Source organism: Artibeus jamaicensis, unplaced genomic scaffold, assembly GCF_021234435.1.
Source record: "Artibeus jamaicensis isolate MK-2021 breed Jamaican fruit bat unplaced genomic scaffold, CSHL_Jam_final contig_1803, whole genome shotgun sequence".
Classification (NCBI taxonomy): domain Eukaryota; kingdom Metazoa; phylum Chordata; class Mammalia; order Chiroptera; family Phyllostomidae; genus Artibeus; species Artibeus jamaicensis.
This window is the reverse complement of record NW_026521356.1, coordinates 2,582,570-2,604,989: the sequence shown is the minus strand read 5'-3', so window position 1 is coordinate 2,604,989 and position 22,420 is coordinate 2,582,570. Positions and strand designations below refer to the sequence as shown.

General features: G+C 53.2%; 1 protein-coding gene across 1 annotated transcript in view; it reads left to right on the top strand.

Moving 5' to 3' along the window:
- Positions 1 to 22,420, top strand: part of GLP1R (glucagon like peptide 1 receptor) — a 38,111-nt gene that overhangs the window by 6,361 nt on the left and 9,330 nt on the right. The window contains exons 2-12 of the mRNA XM_037146252.2: positions 1,119 to 1,215; positions 1,973 to 2,080; positions 8,906 to 9,024; positions 9,367 to 9,473; positions 14,199 to 14,352; positions 14,901 to 15,060; positions 19,420 to 19,480; positions 20,009 to 20,078; positions 20,182 to 20,270; positions 20,610 to 20,748; positions 21,620 to 21,661. Of these exons, the coding sequence (XP_037002147.2) occupies positions 1,119 to 1,215; positions 1,973 to 2,080; positions 8,906 to 9,024; positions 9,367 to 9,473; positions 14,199 to 14,352; positions 14,901 to 15,060; positions 19,420 to 19,480; positions 20,009 to 20,078; positions 20,182 to 20,270; positions 20,610 to 20,748; positions 21,620 to 21,661 (1,146 nt within the window). The remainder of the gene's footprint in view (positions 1 to 1,118; positions 1,216 to 1,972; positions 2,081 to 8,905; positions 9,025 to 9,366; positions 9,474 to 14,198; positions 14,353 to 14,900; positions 15,061 to 19,419; positions 19,481 to 20,008; positions 20,079 to 20,181; positions 20,271 to 20,609; positions 20,749 to 21,619; positions 21,662 to 22,420) is intronic.

The following is a 22,420-nucleotide window of genomic DNA, read 5'->3' as shown; positions in this document are numbered from 1 at the left end:
CCACCAGTCAAGGGTGCGAGTTTCCAAAAACAAGCTATTTTGATTTCAGTGCACATGTGTAATTTGTGATTTCAAACAGTGAAGCTTCGTCCTCGACTGTGTGCAGCTCCTGAGTCTCCCTGGTCATCTCAGCATCTGCAGCCTCTACACAAGGAACATCTCTCATCTTAAGCGTGTTCAGAAAGTAAAATAGAAAATAAAATAATATAATGAAATGAATAAACGGTCCCAAGACATACCTAAAAGAAGTACACAAAAATACTCAGAAAGGACCAGTCTCACTTTGGTGGGTCCATCTGGGTCTCTGTGCTGAAAAGCCAGTTCTGGTACCTTGTCTGAAAATCGAGGTTTGTGTTCCTTTATTCACACACGGGGGACCCTTCCCATTACAGGCCTGATCTCCAAGTTCCCGAACTTGTCTGACTCCTTCACCACGTGTCCTCAGGTCTCCTCTCTCTCTAGTTGATAGAGGCTTAGCTGAGTATTCGATCTGTGTTGTTATGTTAAGAGGGGACCCTGGGGGGTCGTGTTGCCCCCCTAGCCGATTGCTTTGTGTAGGAGGAATCGAATTACCAGGCTCTGTGGCACTGAGTCCCACCACACACACCACCCCCCTAGTAGTCCAGCACAGTCACTGTCTGGGTGGGGGGGGCTCCAGGGTCCAGCCTTAGCTCTGCTCCCCTGGGTGCTGTGTGGCCTTGACTGAGTCCCTCTCCTACACTGAGCCTACACTTCCCCTTCTAGAAGGTTGAAAATGTGAGGATTTTGTGGGTAGGCTGACTGGGTCCTGGAGAGGAGCCCCTGGCAATCACAAAGGCTGGGGTTCTCAGGCGCTTTCTCCGAGGTGAGATGAGGTGAGAGCGTCCCCCAACTCATCCCCTAGCAACATCAAGTTCGTAGACATTTGCTGGGCACTGCTGCACATGAAACTGTGCGCCAGTCCCCTGGGAAGGACAAAGATGTAAAAACATCCCTTTGAAGTGCAACTTGCTCTCTCCTCCTAGTGGAGTTTGGGGCCCTAAGGTCTCCGGGACATGCAGAAACCAAGTGTACTGGGGGTTGGGATTAGAAAAGAGGTCGACTGGAACCGAAGGGCCCCCATTTCTTCTTCTCCCCAGGGTGCCACTGTGTCCCTCTCCACGACAGTGCAGAAATGGCGAGAATATCGACGCCAGTGCCAGCGCTTCCTGATTGAGACTCCACCCCCAGCCACAGGTGAGTCCGGGCGGGGCCCTCACCCAACTAACTGCAAGGAGGCTCCGAAGGCCCCCAAGCCCTGGTGGGCATCACATGCCTCTGAGAGCTGCCACATCTGCCCTGTGCTTCAGGATGTCACTTTGTCGCTGTCTGTTCCCCCGTGTCCCCGGCTCGGGCCCGGCAGGAGCAAGACCTGGCCTATCCATTCTCTGTCCTCAGCGCTTCCCAGCCTGCACAGCGGCCGGAGGCCCAACCAATGGATTTATAGGAATAACTGTTTTGAGGGGCTGGAGGATTGGGGGTGGTTTTTAAAGAGCACAGGACAGGAGACTGACAGGCCCGAGTTCAAATCCTGATCCTGCCATCGTAACACAGCGATCTCTGGAAGCTTATAGCAGCCACGTGAGCTGCCGTTGCCCCCTCACCTGCGATGTGTAATTTAAGGATAGTCCTGTGGGGATTGCTTATTGAGCACTTACAATGCTCAGGTTCTCTATGTGACATACATCATTTGTCCCCACGAAGTCCTGTGGAACCTGGATTACCCCCATTTTACAGATGAACAGAGAGAGATTAAGTAACTTGCTCAAATTCCCACTGCTGGTAAGTGGCCCAGTCTGCTTGCGCATGGCACCTGCAGGGTGGGCAGGGTGCTTGGCGTACAGAAGTTGCTCAGCAGAGGTTAGCAGAGCAGAGGTGTCTGCCCCACCAGCTGCCGGCCCCCGGGTGGGGAAGTGCCTCAGCCAGAACTCAGCAGCGTTCCCCCCACACCCAGGCCTGTTCTGCAACCGGACCTTCGATGACTACGCCTGCTGGCCAGACGGCTCACCGGGCTCCTTCGTGAATGTCAGCTGCCCCTGGTACCTGCCCTGGGCCAACAGAGGTGAGTCCCCCCCCCCACGCATGAACCACCCTTCTCGTGTCCAGGGGGCTGGAGGTGGGGGGTGGAGTTGGAGTGGGACACACACGGTTTCCTTTCCCCTGGGACACAGCCTTCCCCGCCCCAGGGGGGCCTTGGGGCCTGCTCATGGGTGTCTGTGAGGGGGAGGGACAGTAGCGGGTGTCTGATGGAACGTGTGCTCGGGGCCCGTGCTGGCAGGTACGTGGCGGGAGAGGAAAGGATCTGACTTAAGGGAGAAATGTGAGCCCGTCATCCAGGGGTCAGGAGAGGAGACAGGTGGGAACAGATCCTGGGGTTTCAGGAAGGGCCGTTACCCAGAGGTGCCCTTGTGTTGATGTGGGTGTGTATGTGTGTGCGGTGGCTGTTTGTACCTGCCCTCCTCTGACTCTTCAGGGCCTCAGCAGTCAGATGACCCCAACGGGAGTAGTGATCAGGGCATTAGTGGGGCTGCCCTCCCAGCTCACTCCTGCCTGCAGGGGACACCTGGCCCGGGAGAGGTGTGACCAGATAAGTGAGAAGGCCCCTGGAGTACAGAGACCTGTGGCGGCTGCAGGGGGAGCTCTGACTGGGAGGGTGCCCCTCACCCCTGCCCCCTCTGTCTCTGGTATCAGGGAGGCTAACAGGACTTAAGCACCCTGCCTCACGGAGCTCATCTCTGTGAGGGGAGAAAAGACCCTGTCTTACAGTAATAACTATAATAATAGCTGATATTTACTGAGTACCCTCTATGTGCCAAGTATTGCCGAAAAGCATGGTGTTCATTTAATCTTCACAACTACCCCATGGTTATGCTTCTTGTGCAGATGAGGAAGCTAAGGCCTCAGAGGGTTTAAGCCAAAGGGTGTAAATAGCAGAGCCAGGATTTGAACCCAGCCTGTGATCTTAACCACAGTGCCTTGAAAGGGCCTGAGACCAAGCAGAAACCAGCGTAGACGCAAGTGTGAGAATGAGGCCGTACTATGGGAAGCCAGCGGTCTTCCTGGAGGAGGTGGCCTTTTAGTGGTGCATCAGAGCGCCTGGCAGGGCCTGGCGTGAGCTGTACCTCAGACTCAGGACTGAGGTGACATGAAGCCCTGACAGGAGTGCTGAAGAGGCTTTCTCCTTTTGCACCCTCCCAGGTCACCCACCTGTGCACCCACCTGAGGTGCACAGAGGGAGGCGGGACCAGGAAATAGGCAGGCACCTGGCTAACACACACAGTGGCCCTTCACACTCACTGTACATACCTGTACTCATTTAATGTTCGCAACAACCCTATGAGGCCAGTGCTCTGATTATCTTCCCATTTTACAGACGCTGAAACTGAAGCACAGAGATGGCAGCTGACTTTTCCAAGCTCATACAGCTTGCAAATAGCAGACCCAGGATTCAGTCAGGAGTCTGGTTTAGAATCACTGTGTAATTGTCACAGCAGGCTTCCTTGAGTGTGTGTGCATGCACACACACACACGTGTGTATACGTGTGTTCCTGGGCCTCTGCTGGCTGGGCACAGCTTGAGGGAGGCAGTGCGCTACTTGCCCTCTTTCTGGAGACGGAAACGTTGAGTTTTACAATCTAATGGTTCTGTTGGCTGATGTTCTGTGTGGCTGTGTGAGCCTGAGTGAATTCTCAGACCTCTCTGTGCCTCGGCTGGCTCCCCTGGGTAAAATTTAATCTTTCTCACCCACCCTATTTATCTCCCCCACCTCCCGAAATACCTGCACCTGCCCTGCCTCCCAAAGGTTTGGGATGGCTGCCTGGCCAGCCTGTGCTGCCCCTCTAGACCCCCCGGAGCCAGGCTCAGGACAGGGCCCATCACTCAGCACTAAGCGGCCCCCAGCTCTGCCCGCTGCTCTTGCCTCTATCCATCACCTTTAATTTTATTTGAGCAGGAAATAGGTCCTGGCGGTGCCCGTTTATGAGCGAACACATTTTTATTGCTTTCTACACGAAGATAACGGCCACTGCACAGGCCCCCTGCCAGCCTCCGCCCCCGCCCTGACTCACCAAGCTAATTCATGCCCTTTTCTGACACTCAGAATCACCAGCTCTGCCTCCCCTCCCCTCCCTGTCCCTGAGTTAGGGGTCTGCAGAGACACCCACCAGGGCTCCCGCAGTGTAGCCGCTGTCTTTGGCCTGTCCTGGCCGTCCCCTGGGCAGAGGCTGGCACTGGGGGCTTCCCTTACTCCCATGCGAGGCAGGTGGGAGCAGGAAGGGGGCCGTTCTAGAGCTTTCTTGGGCTGATCAGGGAGTATTTCGTGAGTATGGGTTAAGAGGTGGGCAGAAGGAAGGGGGTGTCCAGGCAGGGTCCCACCAGAAAACGCCCTCAGCTGGGAATTTGAAGGGAATTTAGTGGTGGGGTCACTTACAGAGCCTGGGTAGGGCTAAGAGGCCAATATGATATACAAAGCACCAAGGACTACATCTATGGGAAGCTTAGCATCTCCACACCCAAGTGGGGCAGGAATGGCTATGAGACTCCCATGAGAGCTGGAGGTCACAGTGACAGAGAGGCCACCCAGCAGGGCGGAAGCCACTGCCGAACCCTCAGAATCAAGGCAAGAAGGAAGCAAGGGAGAAATACCCCAGCCTCTCTCTTTCTGCCCACCTGCCTTCTGCTGATGCCTCCCATGGGTGGAATTCAGCTGAGGTCAGAGAGCCGAAGTGATGCTGTCCACAGGGGTCAGCCTTCCGGGGTGTTGAGCAGGGCAGAGGAACGAGTGACTAGAGAAAGAATTAAATTCAAAACAATTCCCGGACACCTGGGTTATGTCTGTCAGGAGCTAGGAATGCCAGTGAGAACTTAGGGAGGTTGTGAATTTGTGTGTTGGGGAGAAGGGGTGACCCCTCACCATGGGGCTGAAGAAGTCAGCTCAGCAGCCCAGGAAGTGCACTGAGGGAGGGCAGAGCCACCTCTTTTGCCTGCGGTGTGTCAGGAAGACTTCCAGAGAGAGGTGACATGGGGCCAGGCCTGAAAGAACTGGCAGGTGGAGAAGGGGGAAGGAGGAACGACATCCAGGTACCACCTTGGAGATGGGACCAGGCCTCAGGGCTACACAATGTCCCAGGGAAGGCAGCTCTGGGATTCTGACCCCTTTGATTCAGAACTTGAGACCTGGATCTCACGCAGAGGGCAGGGGCAGATAAGTTGTAGAAGGAAGGTATTCAAAAGAGATTCTTGGTGTCAACAAGATTTTCTCTGTAAACCAGAAGGCCAGAGTGGCTTCCGAGAGCCTCTTGCGGCTTGAGGGCTCTCCAACAGCCTCCGTTTACCCGCAAACAGCTGATCTGCTTGTTACAAATCATTCTGGTCTCATTAGCTCCACCTGCACCTGATCTCTACCTGTTTGTTATCTTAGTTCTAAGTATATGAGTCACGAAATACTTTTAAAATAGTTTATCACTCTCAGGTCTTGGAAAGTCTTGACAGGTGCCTCCCTCGAGTTCCTGTTGGGTGTGGGAGCTTTCACGGCAGGGAGGGGTTGCCAAAGGGAGACAGAGGCCTGAGCTTGGCTTTGGAGGAGTTCTGTCCTGGACCCCAGCCCCAGCCTCAGTGAAGGGATGCCCTTGTGAAACTGGTGGGGGTAGCAGCAGGGCTACCACCGTGACCACGATTTGAAGGCCTCCTATGCACCAGGCACTTCACACGCTTTACCTCCTAATCCTCACACCACAGACCTGGGAAGTCATTGTGGTTCCTATTTACAAATGAGGAAACTGAGACCTGGGGAGTCTGCTCAAGGTCCCATCGCTGGTTGAACGCAGAACGAGGACTTGAACTCGAGTCTGTGTAGTTCAGAACTTGAGCTTCTCCTCCTAGGCCATAGTGTGATGTACCACTCCTCTCCCCGACCTGCACCCCAGGCTGATGGCTTCTGTTCGAGCCCTGCCTTTGCCAGCATTCCACCACTTGGGCAGGGTCTGCGACTACTGTCTGGATCCCAGCTTCCTGGTCCGCCCCGTCGTCCTTGTGGCTGCTTGCTGTTGCCAGGGAGTTAATGGATTCATGAGCAGCTCTCTGCAGCCCTGTGTCCACGTGAAAGGGTGGCTGTTAGCTTGATTACAGACGCTGCTGTAGTTTCCGGGAGGGGAAGTGTTTAATTGGGGGTTTTATTTCCAACACCAGGGTCTGACGTAATGAAATATCCCTGGGCCTCCTGGCATGTGGCCGGCTGCCTCTTGGTGTTGACAAGACCAGAGCCAAGCCCCTGGCTGATTTACCAGCAGCTCCTGAGCCAGATAACGCTGAGCTGATAAAGTAGGGCTGTGCCTGGACTCACTCCATCCCCAGCCATGACGGGCGTCTGGGGACCACAGTCCAGCCAGGAAGCAGCCCTGGCTTTTAATATTTGCTACTGCTAAGGGATAATTGACAGCCACCCTCATATAGACTCTCAGGGACGGGGTGCTCCCTGACGCTCTGCCAGTAACACACATATCTCTGTGCACATACCACCTTCCTGTCCTCCCAGATGGCCCTGAACAGAGAGCCTGGGAATGACGCTGCCTGCCAGGGGTCTGCACTGGCAAGAGGAGCTGCTGGGAGCATACTGAATGTTGGCCAGTGCGAGCCCCAGGAAGGGCAGGAGAGAAACGGCACAAGGCCATTGTTGACTGTTAGCAGCGAGTGGGGCTGCTAACTTTCGGCTTTTGGAGGCAAAGATCTGGGGGTCTGAATCCTGACTCCGTTGCAGCCTGGCTGGCTGATTTCGGGCAGGTCACTTGGCTTCTTAGAGGCTCCATTTCTCCACCTGTAAGACGGGATTAACTGCGCCTACCTCCTCAGGTGCTTGTGATGCTCAAAGGTGTCAGGCTTCAGCAGGTGTTCGAAACCGATTCTGTGAGTGCACAGCCTGCAGATAGAATGTGTAAAGGGGTGTGATGGGTGGGCACCAGCAATTGTGCAGTGCCAGGCTCTGAGCCAGCTGCGGCATGTAGGTGGTACTGGGGTCACACTGCTGCAGGCTGAGTCCTGGCTGAGTGAGCTGTTGGATGGTTTGTGCCCCGTGGCTGTGTCCTGTCCCTCCCCGGGGCCTTCTGCCTCCCTCTTTTCTCACCCCAAATGGGCTGCCAGAGAGGCTCTGACATCAGTCTCACTCCCCACGGGTCAGCCCAGATCCCCAGCACTGCTCTGGGGTTATCTAAAAAAAAGACTTGACCTCTGGTGAAAAATTCCAGGCATCTACCAGCAGATAAGAGATGCATGGGGGGGGGGGGGTTTGGGGCCTGAGATGACAGTTGCTAAAATCAGACCATGTGCTGCCCCTTCTGTGCCTTTGTCTTTGCCTGATTTTGCTCATAAATGCATTAGCGGGCACTGCCGGAAGTCCTGCCAGTGCACTTTCAGGTTTTTGTTTCTCTTCCAGGTGAAGTCTCTTTTAAGTGCAGGGCTGTCCAGCAGTGGTGCTGCAAGCTGACCTACCTCGATGTATCAGTAGATACTCCTGTCTCCTGAAGGGGGACCCGGTTCAGGGTTTGCTTATGACAGGAAGCAGGAGAAACAAGGAGAGCAAGCAGGGAGGCTGCCCTGAAGGACTGGGGGTCAATGTTATTAGGGAGTTCAAGGGTCTCACTGACAGGCCCTGCAGGTGCCTGACAGGGTGGGAAAATGGCTGTCACCAGACCCTGCAATGAAGGTCTCCTGCAAATTACAGTGGTCGGGGGTGGGGTGGGGGCTTGGGAACTGTGAAACAGAGCCCCTGTCCTGATGACCACATCCCTCATGGGCCCCAGCGAGGTAGCCTCTGGGGCCACAACGCTCCCACAGACCAGATGGCCACCTCTCCACCTGCAAACCTGCCCACCCAGAGCCTTGGTGGCTCTCCTTCACTTTGCTCCTTCCTCCCACGGTTGGAGAGGCTAGTCTTTAGACCTTTTAGTCCTTTAGAATGTTAAAATTTCTTAAAATTTGTCTTTGCTCCAGCTTCCCTCCTTGATCACCCTATGCTACTGACTGCCCTGTCCATTTGTCCCATTTCCTGGCCCCGGGGTCACAATCATTCTCGCGCAGGGAGATTGCAACCCTTTATCCCCTTCTGTGACCTCTCAGCAAACCTGGGCCACACCACACATCTCCCTGGGGAGGCGGACAGTGGGGCAGGCCCGGGGCACTGCCTCAGTGTCAGGTGCACGGCCAGGATGTGAGTGAATGGGCACAGCTCAGGGGGCCTGTGTTTGATCTCTCTTGGTTTGCATTTGTGCTCTTCCTTTTTAAGGAGCTCTTTTGTGTTCTTATTTTGTGGCAGTCTTGATTCCCTAAAGCCAGGAAATATGCTTCCTTCCTCCTTCAGGAGATGGTTCCTTGATGACAGGGCCGAGTACCCCCTTAGACTGGGGCTCCCTACTTCAGGGCCCCATCCCTTTCTTCTTCTTAGGAGTTCCCTACTCACTCTTCCTCGGATGTGCTCTGTGCAAGGAGTGGGGGATGGAGATGGCACTGAGTCCTGAGACTTAACTCACAGCAGGTGGCTCTCAGGCTGTTAGGGCCACTCCTGGTCCACAACAGACCTTATCAGTAGTGTGATTTGAGGCTTGGGACGAGGACATAGAAATAGGATAGTCATGTCCCCTCCAAGATAGGGGACATGATTGTTGCAGTGTAGCCGTGAGGAAAGGTTGGGGGTGGGGTAGGTGGCCCACACCTTGGGGACTGCCTTTCCTGTCTCTGGGCCAGATGGGCATATGGCAGGCCAGGAAGGCCCTAGTGTATGTGGGGGGGCATTTATGTAAGAGGTCAGTCCTGGGGGAGACCGTGACCCCAGGGTGGAGCGGATCTAGAGGCATGTGGCACTGGGCCAAGGCTCAGCTCCCACGTGTCTCCACCCCAGTGCTGCAGGGTCGCACGTACCGGTTCTGTACTGCTGATGGCCTGTGGCTGCACAAGGACAACTCCAGCCTGCCCTGGAGGGACCTGTCAGAGTGTGAGGAGCCCAAGCGACGGGAGAGAGTGAGTTGAACATGGGGTCTCTGAGCCCCCGAGGGGTGTCGGCGCAGGGACCCTGGGCACTGGGTATGGTCATCGTCCATCCCACTGCCTGTGGGGACTTTGTACACCATGCTTTCTGGACAGAGGTGGCGTGTGTTCGCCTCTGACCTTGGAACATGGTCCTGGAAATCTGGAGACCATCTCCATAGGTTATTCTTCTTGTTAGTTCTCTGGTGGGGCTTGTTAGATCCCTGGTGGGGCCAGACTTGGGGCCCCACTTCTACCCCATTGCATGGGAAAGAAGGATGTGGGAGAGGAGGGCACGGGCTGCCCCATGTGCACTGTGTCCCTGTGTGCACGCAGAGCTCCCTGGAGGACCAGCTGCTGGCCCTTTACATCATCTACACAGTGGGCTACGCACTCTCCTTCTCTGCTCTTGTCATCGCCTCGGCCATCCTCCTCGGCTTCAGGTAAGGGGGCCTGCGGCCTCGTCTCAACTCCCTGCTCTGTCCCCGGATACAGGAGGGAACACCAAACCAAAGGAACAGTGCAGCAGGTTCTTCTCTTAAAAGATCTCTGAAGAGCTCACACCATAGAATATGAGGTTGAAAACATGGGATCTGACGCTATGTGCCCAGTCTAATCTCTAGTGTTTAATGTGTGCATTTAATGATACTGCAAAAAAGGAAAAACACCACATGTACACACCAGGCCCCCTCCCCAAGCCTTAACAGTGGACGGTAGAACTAGGGGAAGTCCTGCCCAGGAAGCGTGTGTAACTCAGATAATCAGGAATTCAGTTTTAGACGAAACCTCAGGGGTTTAGAGATTCTGCTCTCTTTGGAGCTTGTCAGCCCTCCTAGAAAGGTCTTCCTAGATGAGCCTCCTCCAGAGTACCAGGTTCTTCCCACTCCCTCTGCACTTGGTACGGGTGGCCCCGGGGGGCTGGCTTCAAGGGCAGGAGGGACTCTGAGGGCAGGGAGCTCAGGATACCCATCAGCAGGAACAGGAGAGGCGGAATCCTTCCTGTCTCCCCATGGTACCTGGCACAGTCAGTGCTGGGCACACAGTCAGTGCTCAGTGCGTTCATTCAAGGAGTGCATTTTATTATGAAGCATTTCAGTGATTCAAAGACATAGTGGCTGATACTGTGATCCCATGCACATACCATGCAGCCTAAGAACCACACAGTTATGCTTCCCAGGGTAACGTTCCTCCCTGCCCCGTCCCTGGAGAGAGTCCCTAATGGGGCTGCTTACCAGGCATTTCTCTACGCTTATACCAGATTTGTAAGTATCTGTAAAAATATATAGCCTGGGTTTTGCTTACTTTTCATGGCATGTTGGGCATATAATCTGCAATGTTATTTTTGGCTTGGCAGTGTTTCTCTGAGATTCATTCATGTTGAAACAGGTAGTTCTGCTTCATTCATTTTAACTGTCACTCTGCACTGCATTGTACGATATAGCACAGTTTATTTCTCTCTTACTGTTTTAGTGGACATTTGAAGTTTTTCTCTTCTGAATTATAAACCTTGCTACAATGAACATTCTTACCTCTGACCCCTCGTGCATTTCTCCGGGGGCACATACCTCTGAGTAGACTCACCTGATCTGAATTCTGCCTGCTTTTGCAAATCATTAGGTGTTGTTAAGTTGCTCTCCAAAGTGATCATACCCGTTTGCCCTCTCACCAGTAATAAAAGAGAGTCCCTTGCCTTAATATCCTGACCACTATTTAGTATTTGTTGCTAAAGTGTGTGAAATATCTCATTATGATTTTAATTTGCATATCTCTGATTCCTAGAGAGAGCAACATTTTAAAAAAATGTTTTATTCTGTGAATTGCTTGCTTGTAGAATTGCTTACTTTTTACTGGCTTTTTTGGGGTTTTTCATTTTTATCTTAGGTATTCATTATATAGTCTAGATACCAAACCAGGAAATGTCCTCTCTTAGTCTGTGGGGTTTTTTTTTTCCACTTTGGTGGTTTTTATGCACAGAAGACCTTAATTTTATTGAAATGAAATATATCATTTTTATATGTTTTTACTGATAAAATTCATCAATGAATGTTATCATTGATAAAAATAATTTCATCAGTTTAAATGGTAATTTAAAAATTACCATTTTTTTGGTCGATTGAGCGCAGGCCTGCAAACCACACGGTCCTGGTTTGATTCCCAGTCAGGGCACATGCCTGGGTTGCAGGCCAGCAGGGGACGCATGATAAGCAACCATACACTGATATTTCTCTCCCTTTCCCCTTCCCTTACCCTCTAAAGATAAATAAATAAAATCTAAATAAAATAAAAAAGAGAGTCTTCCTAACTATGAATGTGATATATCTTTCACTAATTAAATCTTCTTCAGTGATTTTAACCAAGTTTTATGGTATTCTCCATAGAGATCTTGCCTATCTTGTATTAGACTTATTTTTGGTAGCCAATTAAAAATATTGTTAGTAAATTTTTAAAATTTAATTTTTGTTGGTTGCTAAACTCTCTTATTAGTTCTAATAATTTGTGTCAAGTGTCTTCTTTTCTTTGAAGATAATCTATCATCTACAAATAATAACAACTTTCTTTATTCCTACATCTTATGTACTTTTCCCTCACCTTACTGTAGTGGCTAGGATCTGTACTTCAATGTTGAATTAATGTGTTGATAGCTTCTTAAGGTTAGATGATCTTTAATTTTTTTTAAATATATTTTATTAATTATGCCATTACAGTTGTTCTATTTCCCCCCTTCATTCCCTTCCACCCTGCACACCCCTTCCTGCCCTCCCCCTGTCTATTTTCTACTACCATCTATGCTACTTATTCTCTGTACCTTCTCCCCCTCTTTCCTCCTCCCACTCCCCTGTTGCTAACCCTCCATGTGATCTCCATTTCTGTGGTTCTGTTCCTGTTCTACTTGTTTGCTTAGTTTGTTTTTGTTTTAGGTGTGGTTGTTAATTATTACATGTTTGCTGTCTTTTCACTATTCATATATTTTTATCTCCTTTTTCTTAGATAAGTTCCTTTAACATTTCATATAATAAGAGCTTGGTAATGATGAACTACTTGAACTTGACCTTATCTGAGAAGTACTTTATCTGCCCTTCCATGCTAAATGAAAGCTTTGCTGGATAGAATAATCTTGGATGTAGGTCTTTGGATTTCATGAGCTGGAATACTTCTTTCCAACCCCTTCTTGCCTGTAAGGTCTCTTGAGAAATCCGCTGACAGTCTGATGGGAACTCCTTTGTAGGTGACTGTCCCCTTCTCTCTTGCTGCTTCTAGGATTCTCTCCTTCATTTTAGTCTTGGCTAATGATGATGTGCCTTGGTGTGTTCCTCCTTGGGTCCAACTTCTTTGGGATTCTGAGCTTCCTGGATTTCCTGGAAGTCTATTGCCTTTGCCAGACTGGGGAAGTTCTCCTTCACTATTTGTTCAAATAAGTTTTCCACTCATGGCTGTTCCTCTTCCCCTTCTCATACCCCCATAATTTGGATGTTGGAACGTTTAAAGATGTCCTGGAGGTTCCTAAGCCTCTCCTCATTTTTTTGAATTAATGCTTCTTCATTCTTTTCTATTTGGTTGTTTCTTTCTTCCTTCTGGTCCACTCCCTTGATTTGAGTACCAGTTTTGTTCCCATCACTATTGGTTCCCTGTGCATTTTCCTTCATTTCACTTAGTGTAGCCTTCATTTTTTCATCTAATTTGTGACGAAATTCAACCAATTCTGTGAGCACCCTGATCACCAGTGCTTTGAACTGTGCATCTGATAGGTTGGCTTTGTCTTCGTTGCTTAGTTGTATTTGCTGTGGAGCTTTGATCTATTCTTCCTTTTGGGCCATTTTTTTTTTTTTGTCTTGTCGTGCCTGTTATGTTTTGATGGGTGGAGCCTTAGGTGTTCACCAAGGTGGGTCAACCCAGTTGCTAGGCTGTGATGCTGTATCTGGGAGCGAGGTCAGAGAGGGAACAGTGGTGCTTGCTCTGCTCTCTGTCAGATTTCATTCCCTTCTGCCACTTCCCCAAGCAAACTAGGACCTTCTGGTGTTGATTTTCGGGTGGGTGGGCTTGTGTAGGTTCTAGGACCCTGTGAGTCCATCCAGTGAACTCTCCTGTGAGGCTGGGAGTTTCAATTGGTGTTTTGAGGCTTTATTTCCCCGGGCTGGGACCCTGGGTTGAGTGATCTGTCTCGCTCCCCAGTTTCACCTGGTTTATCTGCACTTGAGTGTGGGACTGCCCGGTCAGCCAGCCACCTTGTGCGCCGTGCCCCGCTTCACAATTGCCACCTTTCTGGGTCTGCCCATTGCCAACCCCAGTCTGGGTCTGCCAGCCACCACCTGCACACCCAGGGTCTGCCTGCTGCCCACTTACGTGCCCAGGGTTTGTCAGCTGCTGCCTTGCGTGCCTGGTGTCACCGCTTTTTTGGCGAAGGCCCCTGTACCCCGTCTTTGCCCCTCTTATGAGTCTGGATGAATGTGTCTATTTTAATTCCTTGGTTGTCGGACTTCCATACAGTTCAATTTTCTGTGAGTTCTGGTTGTTATTTTGTTTCTAAATTATTGTTGTCCTTATTTTGGTTGTGGGAGAAGGCACAGTGTGTCTACCTATGCCTCAGTCTTGGCTGGAAGTCTGATCCTTAATTTTTTCTGATTTTAAAGGGAATGCTTCTAAAATTTCTCGGTTAAGAATGATGTTTGCTCCCAGCTTGGGTAGATAGCCCTCGGCAGTTTAGAAATGCCTTTATATTTCCAGTTTGCTGTGGGTGTTTACATGGCCGGTTGAGAAGATATTTTTGAATCCTTACCATGTATGTGCTCTGTATGGCAGCCTGAGGGCATCTGAGAAGTGGGCCCTGTCATCAATCAGCAGAACAAAGTCCCCGTTGGGAAAAGTAGCCCTCATCACTTGGGTCACACGTGACTTTATAAAAGAGAAGATGCCACAGACAGAGGATAGAATGTGGGTGGGGAGGGGGTGGCGGTGACCACACAGCTGAAGGCTTCGTGGAGAGGCAGGACCTGAATTAAACAAAAGGATTTTCAAGGTTATGGGGAAGAAGGGCATGTTCAGAGGAAGGGAGACGGGCGCACGGCCCCAGAGCCAGAGACGGGCCTGGGACGTGGATTAGCCTGAGGACCGGCGGCTGTGGAGCAGCACATGGGCCACGTTGCCAGGAAGGGCCCTGCTTTCTCTCCCAGACACCTGCACTGCACCCGGAACTACATCCACCTGAACCTGTTTGCATCCTTCATCCTCCGAGCACTATCCGTCTTCGTGAAGGACGCGGCCCTCAAGTGGATGTACAGCACGGCTGCCCAGCAGCACCAGTGGGACGGGCTCCTCTCCTACCAGGTGTGTGCTGTGTCCGGGAAGGGCCTGGGGAGGCATGGGCGGTTGGTGAAGGCTATTCTCCCCGACCCCCCTCAGGCCTGACACAAAAAAAGGCAAGAGCCACCCAGGCCTGGTCCTCAGGAAGTCCCCAGTCTGATGGGAGAGGCAGTCCACCCCTGGGGCTCCCAGGAGGGAGGCGTGGCCCCTGTCCTTAGGAAGTTCTCAGTCTGACACAGGGGAGTGGTCTTTGAAGATAGACCTGGATTTGAAACCCAGCTCTGCCGCTTACTAGCTGTATAGTTTTAGGCAAGTCATTTAACTTCTCTGAGCCTCGGTTTTCTTACCTGATTAGGGATAATATAGTTTCTTCCACCAGGACAGTGAGGATTCAATGAGCTGAATCGGGTTGGGAGGTCAAGTTCTTAGCACTCACTAGCCCTGGCCAGGTGTTAGTTCTCCTGTCCTGCTTCCACCATGGCAGGCCCGCAGCTGGGGCAGGAGAGGGAGGGTGGTCAAGATAGGCAGGGGGCAGAGCTGTTGTCCCCTGGAGACCCTTCCTCTGCCCCCAGGACTCTCTGGGCTGCCGCCTGGTGTTCCTGCTCATGCAGTACTGCGTGGTGGCCAATTACTACTGGCTCCTGGTGGAGGGCGTGTACCTGTACACGCTGCTGGCACTCTCAGTCTTCTCGGAGCGGCGCGTCTTCAGGCTCTACCTGAGCATAGGCTGGGGTAAGGCCCTCCGCCATTCACTGTACCTCCCAGCCTGACCTGTGGCGTGGTGGGTGGGCGATGCTGACCCCTCTTTGAACTGCTGCCTTCAGGCTACCGCTGCAGTGCCAACTTGGTCCTCAGAACACACTGCTGGGCCAAGGCACAGGGCCCAACCACTGGACAACTCTGTCCTGGGTACAGGGCTCACTGCCCACGGGGCTGTCGAGTCACCACAGAGGTTATGGTTACCCTCCCTTGTTTTCATAACCTGTCCCCCGTATGGAAGCAGAGGGCTCCATTCTGTCTGGCCAAATCCACTGCATACACTATTGGCAGTCCCGCACTGTCCTTGAATGCCCCTGCTCCTAACAGCCTCCGGGGACGGAGCCTTGCACCCAGTCAGTTCTGGGCAGCGCAAGCCCAGAGGGAAATGGAGACTCCTGGGCCTCAGGGTTGGGGAGTCTCCTGGGCGGGGGCTGAGGGCTCTGGCTCTGTCACACGATGATGAAGAGGATGGCTCACGGGAGGGCAGGGCAGGTGGCGGAAGCCAGCAGAGGGAAGGCTGGACCACTGATGTACCTGGAGCCCAGCTGGAAATGTTCTAGCCAAAAAAGTTTGCCAAGAACTGTCGCGTCTTTTTTTCCCCTGGAACGTTTCTGGTTGTGCTTCTGCCTCTCTGTGGGATTCCAGTGAGAAAGGGGTGGAATGGGGCGGGGCCTGGGACACCCAAGGGCAGCAACTCCCAGTTCCCCTCACTACCAGAAAACAGACACCCCTGGGCTTGGTCTGGAGGGGCCCACAGGCTCCGCTGGGATGGAGCCGAAGAGGGCCGTGCTGTAGGGCCCCCCCTGACCCGCCACGTGCCTGCCCTGGACCCCACAGGACACACCCTCCAGCTTGCCGTTCATCCATTTACTCCTCTCATCCCCTCCTTCACCCACCTTGGTCTGCTCCCGGGACTTCCGCCTGTCACAGCCACTCTTCCCTCAGAGTCCCTTGTTCCATACTGGCTTCTGCCCCTGGGCCTTTGCAAGGCTGTCGCAGTCCCCCCACCCCTCAGGAGACCAAGCAGGTTGCCTGGCCCCCTGGCTCTGTGCTCTCTCTCTCACACTTCATTGCTTTGTGCTGGTGTTCCTCAGCCACCTGGCTCTGTGTAGCCCCACTGTGGAAGAGCACCTCTAAGGTAGCTTCAGTGTGATCAACATTTGAGAGGGTGGAGAGACCCAGAGAGGGCAGGGCCTTACGGGCAAAGCAGGTGCTGGAAGTAGGCCTCCTGAATCCAGGCTCTGGGCCCCGCTGCCTGTCATGCAGTCTCTAGCCTACACTGTACCTCCTCTTCCGTCCCCTGTGGACCCAGCTGAGCAAGGTGGACCGGTGGACCTAGCCTCTGCACTCAGCTCCCTGCTCCCACCCTTCCTCCCTCGTCCCTGCTGAGCCTTCCTGTTCTCCGAGGCCTCTTCACTCCACTAGAGCAGTCAGACCGGCAGTGGGCAGCTGGAGAGCCCTGCAGCTAACTAAGAGTGGGAATGGGCTAGGCCATTGAGGAGAGCTCTGGGAAGGCTCTCCTAGGGTGGGGGACCGTGTCTGTCCCTTCTGGGAAACAGCGTCAGCACTGGTAGTATCCGTCACCATGGTGACCTGAGGAGAGGAACAATCAAGGGGATGTTGTGATGTGAGCAGTGGAGTGGGGGTGGCTGGTGGAGGATTGGTGGGGATACACAATACCCTGAGGTCTCTAGATAGGAAATGAGGGAGGGGCTCCAGTCCTTTCCCACCACCTCACTCCCCAGCTCAGGGCTCAGGATCTGAGGGGGTATAAGTGCAGGACCTGGGGGAGTGGTTCCCTTTCCCATCAGAGCATCCTTTTCTTAAGGAACAAATACAGGACAGAGAAAGTCTCAGAGCCAATGTGCTGTTGTGATGCCAGGAGTTCTAGTCCAAGTTGGCATGCTTGGGAAACAGTGCGCAGTTTCACATGTGAGCGGAACTAAAGTTAGGACTCCAGCACAGCTGGGGGAGTTCCCAGAAGGCATGTCAGCTGCCGCCACAGCCCATGGCGGCTGAGTACCTCCATAGCCCCCATGAGGAGTCTGCACAGGAGGGAGGCAATTGATGGATGAGGGCCTCCTTACTTCTTAGAGCTAGTTCTCTGTGTCTTACTTGATTCCAGCTTTTGTTCTCTGGCCTATCTTGTTGATTTTGTAAATGGGAGAAAAATGAAGCCAGCAGGGAGTGTGTAATGTTTGCACGTGACAGAGCTGTGCCTGTGTTTTAAAAAAGACTTTGTTATGGAGATGGTGAGGAATGAATGAAGTTCCCCAGGTCTGGTAATGTGAGTGGGCTCCCCAGTCCTGGAGTGGGGCTTCTAGAAGCATGTGGCTGGGGATGACCAAGAAGGAGCTTTCTGTGTGTGTGTGTGGCTCAGGGAGTTGTCCTTGCCTGGAGACCTTCCCTTCTCTAATTGATATATTGACTCTGTCATCATTCATTCCCTTATCATTGAGCATCTTCTATGTGGCAGACTCCACACTATGTGCTGGGGCCTTTGGAGGGCACCTGTCCCTTGCCCATTCTCATGAAAGCCTGTTACTAATGCATCATGGGTGCTGAGAGGTCTGTTGTATTCAAATAAATGGCCAAGGAGAGAGATACCTGATGAGGCTGTGGGCGTCTCTGTGTCCTCCATCCCCATCTGCACAAGCGCAGCAGCTCCAGGGATACGAGCTGCTGTTGAGTGGACGTCATGTGTTGAGGATCTGGATGATGGTGGCAGGAAAGGCTATAAAGTGCGTCCTGCCCTGGAAATGTGCTCCTGGGGGAGAACCCCACAGCCACACGTGCATACACATGGACCCCTTCACCGCATACACACATCTGTGTCCACACACCTAAATACGCACACCTTTGCCTATCTCAGACACCACATCTCAAACCCTGAGAGGGGCAGCCATAGAGACAGGCATGGAGATAGGAGAGAAAGCCATTGAGGGTGGCTGGCATGGGCATGGGATTGCAGTCCTGTGTCCTAGTCCCACTTGTACCCTCCTGAGCTCCTGATCCATCACCATCTGTCACATGAGGATGGACAGTCCGATTATAAGTCAGCAACACACACTGAGCTCTCAGGGTGAACTGAGCACTGAGGCTCTGAAGACGAACGAGGCTCTAACTGGAAACCAGTTGTATTAGTTGCCTCTCACTGCAAACAAATGATCCCACAACTTAGCTGCTTAAAACAATGATCATCCTGCAGTTTTTATGGCCAGGAATCTGGGTTCAACTTAGTGGGCCTCTGGCCCAGGGTCTCCCACAGAGATGCAGTCAGCCATCAACCAGGATACCTGTTACCTCAAGGCTTAACTGGGGTTGGAGAATCTGCTTGCAAGCTCACTCATGAGGCTGAGTGCAGGAAGCTTAGGACCTTGCTGGCTGTTGGGTAGAGGCTTCCATTCCTTGCCACAGCGGCCTCTCCATAGGCTAAGTGTCCTCATGACATGGCAACAGTGTCTCCCTGAGTGAGTGACCACAGAGAGAGAGAGAGCCCAAGACAAGCCTTTTCTAACCTTTAAGACTCTTTCATAACCTGATATCAGAAGTGACATGCCATCACATCTGTTGCACATCGTTGGTCACACAGACCAACCCTGGTACAAGGTGGACTGTGCCAGGGTGTGACTGCCAGGAGGCGGGGATCTTTGGGAGCCACCCCAGAGCCTGCTACCATACCCGCCAAGTCTCAGCCACGTAGGAAGTGCTGTTACTGTGGTCGGTGTTACTGCGGCCACTGTGCACAGTTAGTCGCCTTGCTGGCGTCAAGGATAGGGCTTCTGCTTCCACTCCAGGCTCTTCCAGGCCACTTGCAGATGCGTGTGGGCAGGGAACAGGTGACTGGGGGGCTTCCAGTTCCTGACGGCATTGATGGAGATGGGCATGTGGGCTGAGGCAGTGGAGGAAGGGCATCAGAGAGCTGGCCTGTTCCCTCCTCGTCCACCACGTTGTTGTCCCCACTCCATGGCCCTGTCCCTCTGCTGCTGGGGTGTCTGTGTCCCTGTGTCTCAGCCAGAACCCTGGGGGCAAGCTCTGACAGTACGGCTGGCCCATGCGAGGGGCAGACTGGAGAGCTGGAACACAGACACGATGTGATGGGGACCCTGATAAGGAAGAGTCGGGGGAGCTGGGGGTCCTGCTGGCTCTGTTCTTCATGCACCTAAAACATCCTAGTTCCATACCTTCTAGAAAGTGTGGTTTGGGGTCGGTCAGGGAGGGGGGCTGGAGGTGGGAGATGCCAGGGTAAGGAAAGGCTTTCCGGGTGTGCATGGTGGTGGCCCTGGCCTGCCAGCCGCTCTCCCCTCTCTCTCTTTCCCTCTCTGCTCTTAGGTGTCCCCCTGCTGTTTGTCATCCCCTGGGGCATTGTCAAGTATCTCTATGAGGATGAGGGGTGAGTGTCCTCCTAGGGGTGAGTGTGCTGACATCCCCCCTCCTCATGTGGTTCCTTGGCCCTGGCGCGTGTGGGAGGATAAACTGAGGGACCAGACCTTCATTTATGACTTTAGTTCTCTAAGCCCCCTGTCCACCCACCCTGGGATTGTATGGCAACAAGTGGTGCTGGGCTTAGGGGTGCATGGCGCCCCCTGCAGGCTCCTTTGTAATAACTGTGAACAAAGTGTTATGTTGTGTGGTGCCAGGTACACAAATGATCATGTTCACAGGTTCACGCAGGGGGTGTGTGTATCTCTCTGTGTGTGACTGTGTATTTATGACTGTGTGTATGTGTGAGTGTGTGTGGCTGGAAGGGCTTTGTGTGGGTCTGTGGGACTGGTTGTTGGGTAGCTCCCAGAGGTAGTATTTGTGTGGCTCAGTGTGTGTCACTCTGTCTGCCCACACATACCTGTGTGTCCCTGTGCCTGGCTGTGAGCTGGGCTTTGTGTCCAGCTTGGTGCCTCTGTGTGTCCTCTCCCCTCTCCAGCTGCTGGACCAGGAACTCAAACATGAATTACTGGCTCATTATCCGGCTGCCCATTCTTTTTGCCATTGGGGTGAGTGGCGGTGTGTGGGTGGCCCTGGGGTGTGCTGGGGGGAGGACTGGGGGGAGTGAGAGTCTTGAGAAGGCCTCCAGCCGCCCCGCTATCTGCCCTGCAGGTGAACTTCCTCATCTTTGTCCGAGTCATCTGCATTGTGGTATCCAAACTGAAAGCCAATCTCATGTGTAAGACGGACATCAAGTGCAGGTGACGTAACCAACCTGGCTTTGCTGGGCACCCTCAGCCCCTCCTTCCAGCAGAGATGGAGATCCTGGGGCGCTGAGCTCAGAACCCTACATGGTCCTCTCCCGCCTGGGCCTGGTCTGGGACCCCAAGTCTTACCCTCATCCCTGTACCCGGGCAGCTTTTGGACTTCTGAGGGGGGAGGTGGCTTGACCTCTACCTCCTCCCCTCCAAGTAGCCTGTCCCAGGGCATTTGGGATAGGAAGGTGGCCCGGATGCCAGGCTTGGTGGGGGTTAAGAGCACACAGCAGGGAGCAGAGGTCACGGGAGAGGGCCGGAATGACATCTCCACTCTGTCCCCAGACTTGCCAAGTCCACGCTGACACTCATCCCTCTGCTGGGGACCCACGAGGTCATCTTCGCCTTTGTGATGGATGAGCACGCCCGGGGGCTGCTGCGCTTCATCAAGCTGCTCACGGAGCTCTCCTTCACCTCCTTCCAGGTGACCGCATGGCTAGGGCCCCTCTCGCAAAGTCCTGGGGATGGGACACAGACCAGCCTGTTCCAGGCACATAGGCAGCCTGAGGCCTAGAGAATGGTGGTCCTTGCCCAGAGTTACACAGTCGGAGCAGAGCCTGAGCTGGAATCCCCGGTGTCCCAGTGCCCAGGCCAGTCTCTGCTATAAGCACATTGGGCAGGAAGCCTTCCCACATGTAGCCGTGGGCACCCAGCCTGGCGTCTACTGAACTGCTGCTGGGTGGGGGATGCCCTGCCAGCTGGTTTACACACGCTATGCATTTAATCTTCACAGAACACCAGGAGGTGTGCAGGATTATCCCCATTATACAGAGGAGGAAACTGAGGCTCAGAGGTGTTAAAACAGACTTGCATAGTCACAGTTTCCAAAGCTAAGAATCGATCCTCTCCACTGGTATTAGATGGTGCTGCAGGGCCGGCGGGTGTGTAGAAACATAAGAAACCGGGCCCAGCCCCTCGGGAGGCTTATGGGATGGCCACCAGCATGTGGGCCATGTGTGTGCATTTGCACACACATGTGCATGCGCACATGCACACACAGAGTTCTGGAGCATGTGTCACTTGAGTGAACACATGGGGCTGGACCAGGGAAAATTCCCCGTAGTCACAGGTAATGTCCTTTCTGGGGTCACGTGTCCCTCAAAGAAGGGGCGAATGAAGAGCTACACAGTATCTGGGCAAGAGGGCTTCTTGTTCCTCCAGATAGGAAAGGAGAGGGGCTGCCCAGTCTGAGCTGGGGGTGGTTGGGCTGGAGCCCCAAGGAGCCTGAGACAAGGGCCTGTCTGCAGGGCGCCTCCCTCCTGCTCCTTCCCTGCTGATGTGACTCTCGTTTCCAGGGGCTGGTGGTGGCCATCTTGTACTGCTTTGTCAACAGCGAGGTAAGGCCTGAGGTGGGGACCCTGCGGGGCTGCTGCCATCAGCTGTTCTGGAGTTATGCCCTGGGGACTCCCTTCAGTCTGTTCAGCTCAAAGCCCCTACCCACCAAACCTGTGGAGGCTTCTTGTCCATGTATTCTGTTTTCTGCGCATGGGTGGGTCTCTCTCACGCACTCACATGCGTGTGCACGTACGTGTGTGTGCAGGTACACCTTAATCGTCTGTGAGTTTGGGGAAGGCCTGACCTCATGTTAAGTGAATAGGTGGTGGTGACTGTTACAAAGTTATTCAACAGACATGCCCAAGTTCATGCCCAGACATGCATTCAACAGACTTGGGGCTTTAATAATCACTGTCTCATTTCATTGTCAAAGCCTCTTCCCCCCAAAAATCCCTGCTAAAATTCTGGCTCTGGTATTCCCATTTTTTCACACCTGAGAACACCGAAGGTCAGAGACAGTGAGAAACATGCCTGGGTTTGGTCTGGAAGGCCTGGCAGAGCCGGGATTCGAAGGGACTCTACCTGAGGAAGAAAGCCACCTGTCCTTTGTGTGTGCAGGCAGGGGCTCGGTCTACAGGGAGGGGGGTAGGTTCCCCCAGGAGCTCTCTGGTTCCTGGGGCGGGAGGAGGAGGTTCTTGCTGGCCCCATACCATCTCCTGCTGACCCTGCAGGACCACAGCTCATCCCTCTCTGGGACGTCCAGCTCCTGGGCAGAGGGGCCGTCTGTCTGTGGTACCATCAAAATGGTTATCACAAATGCC